At 38.3% G+C, this 10,251-nt stretch overlaps 1 protein-coding gene across 1 annotated transcript in view; it reads left to right on the top strand.

Moving 5' to 3' along the window:
- The window catches only part of PTPN4 (protein tyrosine phosphatase, non-receptor type 4 (megakaryocyte)), a gene marked incomplete at its 3' end in the record, with an annotated part of 444,194 nt that overhangs the window by 391,828 nt on the left and 42,115 nt on the right, over window positions 1-10,251 (top strand). The window contains exons 18-21 of the mRNA XM_006902506.1: window positions 1,403-1,559; window positions 4,905-5,071; window positions 6,646-6,736; window positions 6,816-6,877. Coding sequence (XP_006902568.1) covers window positions 1,403-1,559; window positions 4,905-5,071; window positions 6,646-6,736; window positions 6,816-6,877 — 477 coding nt within the window. The remainder of the gene's footprint in view (window positions 1-1,402; window positions 1,560-4,904; window positions 5,072-6,645; window positions 6,737-6,815; window positions 6,878-10,251) is intronic.

Raw genomic sequence — 10,251 nt, forward strand, 5'->3', positions numbered from 1 at the left:
TATCCTCCCTAGTCATTGTCCAATTCTCTGATGTATAACAAGTGATTGCAAAAACCATGGCCTGTATCAGGCAGACCTTAGTCTCCAGAGAGACACTGTTGCTCTTGAGTATTTTGGAGAGGTCCCTAACTGCAGACTTTCCCATCGCAATACGTTTTTTTTATTTCCTGGCTACTGGTTCCAAGAGTGTTGACCGTGGAGCCAAGCAAACGGAAGCTGTGAACAGTATCAATCTCTTCGCCATCCATCCTGATGCTACCGATTGGTCCAGTGGTGAGAATTTTTGTCTTCTTGACATTGAGCCTATAGAGGTGTAAAAATCCTATGAAGTACATTTCTACTCTGGCACATACGGGTTTCCATGAGTCTCAGTTGATTAAATGGAAATTTGGAGTTGTTTTTTTTTTTTTTCTTAATAGTGTCGCAAAAAACCCAAGGACAGGAATGCAGCTAATCATTTATAATTTTCATTGTTGTTGAATTGAAACTCACTCATCACTGATACTCCAGCAGCTTTTCAGGAGACTGTAATTGTTGTAATTTCTCCCTCAGAGACACTGGTGGATCCGGGCTTGCTCCACCTGGTGCTTAGAAGAAACTTGTCAATTCATCAGGCATCTATTGTTCATTTTTCTTTCTAATGTAACTGTTCCAGTCTTACCTCTCAAAGTAAACTAAATCCGCCTCATCTCTAAACTTGCTACAAATCAATAAGCTGTCTGAGTTAGAACTGTACACTTATCACACCTCCACAGCTGTGAGCACACCCACTGTCTGCAGTCAGTTTGTGACTCTTAAGCCTCTGCTAAGAAAAATTTGATTGTTGTTGCTATTCTATTCCTCTGTTTCAGTAGTAGAATATGATTACTAATAACTCCACCATTTTCATTTTACTTACTACACCGTGTAGGCACTGCATCTTGTAGTCCATATTGGATTGCCACGTGAGCGCAGCCTGTATGCTGCGCCTAAGTCGTTAATCTTATCTGAACCTCTAATATCTAGGGATGCACTATGTCATTTGGAAGGAGTTCTTGCCATTTAATCTGGCTTTACTCAAGGCTGATTCTCTGGCTGACTTTTAGAGACTGTAAGTTGCACAAGAGACTTCCAGGCTTTCTGCCAGGGAGCTGCTGGTAATCTAGCTCCAGAGAGGTGCTGCTTTGGCTTGGCAGCACACCTCCCCAGGGACTGTGCCTTCAGGCCTCTCTTGTTAAATGAAGGAAGTAAAAGAAACCCGTAATGCCTGTCTGGGAAAGCTGTATTTCTAATGTTTTTCATAGACGCATGAGTGAACAGTTGAATTTACATGTGTAGTTTTAATTTTCCTCCGTTGAGTCCTGTGCTTTACTTTTAAAAAAACTACGTATAACTTTGAAATTTTGTGTACTTTGCTTTACAGGCTGACCTTTGTGTCCCTCGGCTGAATGAAGGGGACCAAGTTGTACTGATCAATGGTCGTGATATTGCAGAGCATACCCATGATCAGGTTGTTATGTTTATTAAAGCAAGCTGTGAAAGACATTCTGGGGAACTTGTGCTCCTAGTTCGGCCTAATGGTAAGTACTCTTTGGAGCATGACCTATTTTTCATAATTTATTGGTATTTACTGCACAATAGCCAGAGTGAAGTGGCTCTATTCCCAGCTGAAGAAAAATCCAAACTTTTGGTTCATTATCTTCCCACTTAACTTACTTTCCCTAGGTGCCTACACTTTCTTGCTGTCAATCAGATGCTTTAGCACTTTTGCTTTATGGTCTTATACTTGCTATTCATTCTACCAACAACCCCATTCTTGGTTTTTGTATGACTTACTCCCTTACGTTACTCAGGTTCTCTTCATATGCCATATATGTCTTCTCACCACATGACTAAAATAGCTTCACTCGCCCACCTGTAGCAATCATCGTGGATACTCAGTAAATGTTTTTTGGACATTTTAATAAATGTTAAATTCTTCTCTACTTTTGGAAAGTAGCATGACAACATAATCAAATACCATTAAAGCATTTTTTAATCTGTTATTAGTAGATAATTCTGAAGAATGTACTATTATGCACTTGGGGGGGGGGACTGAATTGTGTTTTAGTTTGCTGCAGTACCCTGAATACATCCACAAGGTCAGGTTGGCTGATCCTCTGAATCTTTTTTAAGTTTCTTTTGAGGTGACCTAATTTTTTATGAGAGTCGTATGTTGAAGTCTCCTACCACTATTGTAGTACTGTCTATTTCTTTCTTCAATTCGGTTAACCATTGTTTTACATATTTTGCAGGTCTTTCATTTGGTGCGTAAATGTTGATCAAAGTTATGTCATCTTGATCTGTTGTACTTTAATCAGTATTTAATGCCTTTCTTTCTCTTCTATGGTGGTTTTCATTCTGAAGCCTATTTTATCAGAGATTAGTATTGTCTATCCTTATCTTTTAATTTGTTGAACTTGACTATGATCTGTCCTTATGTTTTTCTTTTGCAGTCTAGTCTATTTGGTCTTCACTGTACTCTTGAATGTGGATGTCCTCATTCTTCAAAATACCTAGGAAGTTTTCTTCTAGTACTTCTTCCATAATATTCTCAGTGACTTCCCTGTCACTCTCATGTTCTGGAATTCCAGTCGTATGTATCTTGTTCCTTTTGATATCATCCCACATGATTCTAATGTTTTCTTCATTTTTTTTTACAGTTCATCTCTGATTTTTCTTCTAGTATGTTTGCAGTGAGGCTCTTGTCTTCCAGCTCACTGACTCTGTGTTCCATCTCTTCAGCTCTTCTTTTTTTGTCCGACCAGTGTGTTGTCCACTTCTCCCAAATCAGTCTTAGTATTCTGGTTTGCATTTTCATACTTTTCTGTTATTTACAGTACTGTGTTGACTGTACCCTCTCTATTTTGTGATGATTTTTTTTACATTCTTGTACCTCTTTATCTGTACTATCAATTCTTTTTTCTATCATTTGCATCTTTTTCTGTAGTTGTTCAAATAACTCCACATTAGCATATTTCTTCTGGTTCTATCTGTGGTATTCATTGGGTCTACTTTTTTAGGAGAAGGGTTATTTTGTTACTTTTTTAGGAGAAGGGTTATTTTGTTACTTCATGTGTTACTTCATGATGACTGAGGTAGACTGCTGCTTTCTTGACATATGTCTTTTCTTAGTAGATGTTAAATTGTAACTATATAATGACTAGTTTACAGCAGTGTTTTGTGAAGAATGTGTATATTGGTGCTCCCCTCCTGGGTACAACAATCAACTAGGAGTAGGATGACTGCACTCTAGAAACCCTGGCTCCACCGGCTTCTTACTTTTGAGCTTAAGAAATCCCATATGATGTAGCTAAAGATAGTGTTTAAGGCCAAAGTACATGTGATCTTGGTATTCTTTAAATGGGCAGCATGGCAGCAGCTGAGCAGTCTCCAGGCTGTGGGATATCCAGATGGCCGAGGCAAGCACTCTAGTGTTCTGGGGTGGGATTGCAGTCTGGGCCATGCTAAAACTGCAGCAACTCAAAACCTGGTAGACAATGATTCTTTCACTGGCCAGGGTATGAGTGCACCTGGGCTGGGCCACAGCCCTAGCAGATGCTGGGAAACGGGCTGGAAGACGCTGTTGGGCTGGCCATGCAACACAGGCCTTGGCATCTTACAGCAGAGCAATAGTAAGCTTCCCTGGGGAGAACAGAGCACATCTCTCAAGAAGAAATATGAAAATTTTTCTTCTTATTTCTTCTTGGACAAAATTATATCTATCGTTTTATGCTTTCAGTATTTCAGAGTTTATTTGCTTCAAAAGTTTTTATCTTTCCCAAGCAGGGACCAGATCTCTTAGACCAGGGAAAAAGATTGCCTCTCCTCCAGCTCAGCTTTGCCCTTTTTGGTTAGGAGTTTACGGAATCAGGAGAGCTACCAACTCATGCGAGCCTTCCTTTAGTTCTCCATCCACATAACTCTGAGTCCACTTCCTGGCCCTGATTGAGCCTCTTTTATATATCCATTCTCCCAACAGGGGGCAACATGGTATATGTATTCCTAGGCTTTTTGTTATATAATGTCAAGTTAGAACCGACAACCCATAGCTGACTCTCTAGCAAGTTTTCAGAGGCAGTAAATTACATGGAAAGAGAGAACCCATCTTTCTCCACAAGAGTAGCTGGTGATTGGAACCATATACCTTTGTGTTGGCAGTGCAATTCTTTACCAGCACTCTCTATCCCAAGTCTTAGAAGGCAGAAATTTACAGAAGGATATAGAAGGAAGTGGTGCATGGGCCTGAATGGATTTTCACACATACGCATATCAGCCTTCATGTTTTAAAACAAATAAGCTGAGGATAGGGAAAGAAGCCAATTGGACAGCAGACTAGAGTTCTCTCTTTGCTACCATGATGATGGATTCTGACCTAGATTTCTCAATTGATGTTAGGCCTCCCAGATTATTTTGGAGAATATATTTGTAAGGAGCAAATATAGGAAATATAGTTTCCATTAGGAAACTGATTCATTTAGCACAAAATTCAATTTCTATTTAACTTTTCAGGTTTAGATGTATGAATGAGTCTCTATTTATATTCTTGCCCTGTGTCTTACAATTATTAAAGACAGGACTGTTGAGACCTATTTATTAATAGCTCCTCTTTTTCTCAAGGTCTTCTCCAAGGTTACCAGCCATAATTCCAAGCTCACTTTTCTTTTTTTTTTAACATTTTGTTTATTTATTGTCAAGCTCACTTTTCTAAAGGTACAACATAGCTTTCCAATTTCATACCCTATGTCTACATGCAGTAGCACCTGACTCAGATATGGATTGATTCTAGTGAATCTTCATAAGCAAATATAAAATTAAAGGACATACCTGATAAATTGATTTCACCAATTTATTGACATTTCTACGTGATGCTTTTTTTTCTTAAGCTGTATATGATATAGTGGAAGAAAAGATAGAAAATGAGCCGGACTTCCAGTACATTCCTGAGAAAGCTCCACTAGACAGTGTTCATCCAGATGACCATTCACTGCGGGAGTCAATGACCCAGCTCGCTGAGGGGCTTGTCACTGGAACAGTCCTGGCACAGTTTGACGTGAGTACTATCATGGATAGAAAAGGTCTTTGCCCATAGTGTCTGTTTAGTCTCATGATTTACTTTTGTTTCTTTTAGTAATGTTTCATTTTGTTCTTTTTAGTAATATGTTGTGTTTTGGGTTAGGACTTATATACAGGAGTTTAAGTTCCCATCTCACAATTTCTACACAGGTTGTTCACTGTCATTGGTTACGTTACTCACAAAATGTGAACATTCTCATTACTTCTATTTTCTGATTATTTTGTTTCCATTAACCTAGATTCTGTATTCCTTATATCTTCATATTTGTTTTAAAATAATTGTTTATAATTTGACCTCATAGAAATTATTTCTTTTTCTTTATTTTTATCAAACTATACTATTCTTAATAATGTGTAAACAAAATTTGTAAGCTAATTCTAAGAAATACTGTGTTTGGTATAAAGAATTTAAAATGTACACTTTTCTAATTTTAAAACCTTTTTAAAATTAGTTCTAAAAGTGATAATTATGTATGAATAGATTTCTATTTAAAAGAGAAAACTCACTCAAAATTCTTAACTTATAAAGTGTTAGGGTAATTCTGAGAAATATGTTTGGCATAAGCTTAAAAATGCACCATTTTATAATTTTGTTGTTGTTGTTTTGTTTTGGTGTTTTTGATGGTTTGGTTTTTTTCTTAGTTGTCTACCATCCCGTCAGATCGATTTGACTGGTACAGGAGGAGATTGCCCCTCCTTCTCAAACCACACACCTTTAGGATTGTAGCGCAGCTTCTTGCCACTAGGCCACCAGAGCTTCCTTCACTTTCTAATTTTCAAACATTTTTAAAATTATCTCTCACAGTACTAATTATGATTTTCTGGATATAAATTTCTATTTAAAAGAGAATAAGGGAATTTTATTCAGATATCCTCAAACTAAATTTTCCTTTCTATTATTGAATAATTGTTTTTAGAAAATATAAATAAGAATTAGTGTTTGTAGACTTAGAAGTCCTAAGCTAAAGGAAGCCTCAGTTCACTGCTGTTAAGTAGCAGACTCTCGGAGCAAGTTTCCAGAGGCTGTAAATCACAAGAGAGATTACTCATCTTTCTTCCTCAGAGGAACTGCTGGATTACACCATCTTGCACCAAGTGGACCTCCCCACTAGGGCATGCCATAAATTTAATTCTTCTTTAACCTTTGTCAATGAATTTGGCTATGAAAGCTTGTTGCATTAAATTGAATATTGCAGATATGTTTGGTAATGATAAAATATTTCATGAACATCATTTTTAATGTTCTTAGTTCATGTATTATAAACATTCCTGAAATCGAAGCTAAATGTTTTCTGCAGGTTTGCTATTCAAAATTTGAATATTTTTAACTTATTTTACCATTTTTAAAAATATGAAATATATTTCATGCCAGATATTGTCGTTGGTAAGCAAATTTGATGCAGTACTCTTCTAACCTGAGGTCTGTCGAGTACTATTCAAAGGGGAGAAAGGAAACGTGTTTCCTGGTGCCAGAGAAACAAGTCTAAGAAACAACCCAAAGTGTGGGCATGTAGGCTCATCATATACTTTTTTTTTCTTTTTCAAAAAAAGCAACTATATCGGAAAAAACCTGGAATGACAATGACTTGTGCAAAATTACCTCAGAACATTTCAAAAAATAGATACAGAGATATTTCGCCTTGTAAGTATTACTGTCTAATTGTTTAATTTTTTAAAATAACTTTATTAAAACATTCTTACACCTGAATTTTTTTTTTCAGATGATGCTACGCGGGTTATTTTAAAGGGTAATGAAGACTATATCAATGCAAATTATATAAATGTGAGTTAATTTTTATTATGCCTTTTTAATTTAGATGAAGGAGAGTCTGCCTGAGGTTTTTTTTTTTTTTTTATTAAAAATCTGACTTTGGAACTATTAACAGTTTGGTACTGGCATATTAATTTACCAATGAAACAGTAATCCAAACATGTTTTTGTGCTTGTTAAGTACTGTCCAGCTGACTGGATTAGTGATCCTGTGTGATTCAGTAGAGATGCCCTGCAGGGTGCTCTGGGCTGTCATCTTTATGGGACACATCACAGGGTCTTTCTCTCACAGAGTTGTTGCATGTATTCAAGCTTGCCGGCATTTCAGTTAGCAAAGAAGTACTTAGCTTTCACTGTGGTATTCTTTCTATTACATAAGTAGACTCAACTATATAGTAGAACTTTGTGATGTTGTTGTTAGGTAACATCCAGTCAAGTACTACTCATAGTGACCCTGACTGAGAACAACAGATCTGAACCCTGCCTTATACTGTGTCATCCTCACAATTTCTAACACACTAAAGCCCATTACTATAGTCATTGTGTCAGCCCACCAGGTTAAGGGTCTTCCTCTCTTCACTTACTCTCCACCTTTCCAAGCATACGGTCCCTATCCAAAGAATAACTTCCCTTAGCAATATGTCCAGAGTATATGAGATGAAGCTTTGTTATTTTTGTTTCTAAAGAGTTTGTGATAGAAGAGGCTTTTAAATATTATTTTATATTGGTATGCTTACAAAGTTTGTATACATTGTTTTACACTATTCTTCATTCACTTAGTATTTCATACAATCATTCCCATTCATTATGCTTGATAAAATTAATCACCATTGGACTATGCCCACAATTTATTCCATCTTTTCAGGTCTCTGCCAAATCTTTCTGATTTCCTTTACTCCCTCCCTCCATCCACCAAATTGTGCAACACTTTTCTTTTGCCCCTACTCATCCTCATCCCTCTGCTTCCACCCCTTCCCCAGTTGGGTCACCATAAATGTTTTACTACTTTTTCTTCTATTTTTATAATAATTGTCTTATGAATTTGTCCTTATAAGATTGAGTTAGTTTTTTCAGCATAATACTTTCCAGTCTCTCCCAAGTTATGTAGTATTTTTCAAAACCATTGCACCTGAGTGATGCATAGTATTCCGTTGTGAATGTACCACAATTTCTCAATCCATTCTGTTGTGGTTGGGTATTTGGGCTGTTTCCATGTTCTTGCAACTGTGAATAATGCTGCTATGAACATTTGTGTGCAAATTTCCATTTGTGTCTCAGTTCTAATTTCCTTGGGGTAAATACTTAGTAGTGGAATAGCTGGGCCACATGGAGTTTCTATGTTTCATTTTTTGAGGAAACACCAAACTTCTTCCAGAGTGGTTGTGCCATTTTATAATACCACCAACAGTATATGAGACTTTAAGTCATTGATGATAAAACAAATTATACAGTGAATAGATTGGGTCAACTGTCTAGAGTATATCTTTATAAAAAAGAGGTTTTCTTTTTTTGTTAGAGAATGAAGCCTTTATTTCCTCTTTATTTCCTTGTTGCACACAAAGCTGGCAGAATTGATGGCTTTTTGGTTTTTAGTCAAAGAAACCAAATCCCATATCCTCGTCTGACTTCTCCGACTCTTCCTTTGCTTCCACCTTGGCTGGGGCCGCAGCAGCAGGAACAGCAGCAGTAGTGGCAGCGGCCACAGGGGCAGCAGTCACAAATGCAGATGGATCAGCCAGAAATGCCTTGACCTTTTCAGCCAATGGGAAGGTGTGTAGTCAGTCTACACAGATAAAGCCAGGACCCGCTTATACCCAATGATGATGAAATGTGGTATTGAGGCCACAGTTGGGTAACCAATCTGCAGACAGACGCTGGCAACATTGGGGACACCCACCAGGAAGCGGGTATGCAGAGTCTCCTCTGTGATGTCAAGCACTTCAGGATTGTAGATGCTGCCATTGTCAAACATCTGCTGGATGATCAGCCCAAAGGAGAAGGGAGAGATGTTCAGCATGTTCAGCAGGGTGGCCTCACTGGCTCCCACCTTGTCTCCATTCTTAATCAGCTGCACATCACTCAGAATTTCAATGGTGCCTCTGGAGATCTTAGTGGTGATGCCCAAAGCATAGAAGAAGGAGGTCCCTCCGGGCCCAGACCAGTGTTCTGGGCCGGGACAGTAACCTCACACAGAGCAATGGCAGCAGCACGAGCGGCAGCCAACACCTTGTTGGCCAGCAGCATGTCCCTGATCTCAGTGAGATCCTCTTTGGTGAACACAAACCCCACGTTCCCCCAGGTGTGATGCAGCAGCTTCTCCAGGGCCGGGTTGATGTCCAGGTGCCCCCAGATGGCCTTGAGCATCATGGTGTTCTTGCCCATCAGCACCACAGCCTTCCCCCGGAGGGACATGCAGAACTGCTGCATCTGCTTGGAGCCGACATTGTATGCACCCACGATGAAGCATTTCGGATAATCATCCAGAAGTTGAATGATCTTAAGGAAGCAGTTGGACTTTCAGGTCACCCTGTCTTCCCTAGGCATCACTGCGGTGCGTCAGGGATTGCCACACAGGATTTAAAGATGATGTTACTCTCACGAGGACGCCTGGCAGAGAGCAAGGTTTTCTTTTTAAGGAAAAATTAATCACTCTTTTTTTAAAAAAAACAATCGAACCATTTTAATAGAAAAATTTTTAAGCATACAAAAGGCAGAGAAAATAGCAAAGTGAGCTTTCATATACCTGTCACCTAGCTTCAATAATTACAAACCAATCTCATTTTATCAGTACCCACATCTGTAGCCCCCACATCCAGACTGTTGAAGCAGATCCTAGAAATCACCATGCATGTGTTAATACTTCACATACTAATTCCATATGCCTAAAGTATTCCAGGTAAATCAAAATTATAAATGCTAGAAATAGAATCCTGAACATACCTGAAAGGAATCTTAGGAAACATGGAAGCCGGAGTTCAGTGGGGCTGCCTCGTATCTGTGCGTCTTACAAGTTTCTGCTGCTGAGAGGATACACAAAACCACTTGTCTATCACTTATTTTAGTGGAAAATATTTTTGTTTTCTATCTCTGATGATTTCTAACTTACACATATTCTGGCTTTTGTGAATTTTACTGTATGTAAGAATTGTTTAAATTCTTGGAAAAATATTTTCCTAAGTTTCACATGTCTAAGTTATAAAGAAAAAGTTGGTACATTTTATAATTTTTGTAGTGTACCACTGAATCAGAACCAACCCATAGCTGAGCCTCTGGCTGATTTTCAGAGGCAGTTAATAGCAGGGGAAGAGATTGCCTAGTCTTCTCCCACTAAGTAGCTGATGGATTCAAATTGTGTGCCTTCGAGGTTGTAGCTCAGCTTCTTGCCAT

Source organism: Elephantulus edwardii, unplaced genomic scaffold (genome assembly GCF_000299155.1).
Source record: "Elephantulus edwardii isolate Elephantulus edwardi_28Jun2011 unplaced genomic scaffold, EleEdw1.0 scaffold00419, whole genome shotgun sequence".
Classification (NCBI taxonomy): Eukaryota; Metazoa; Chordata; class Mammalia; order Macroscelidea; family Macroscelididae; genus Elephantulus; species Elephantulus edwardii.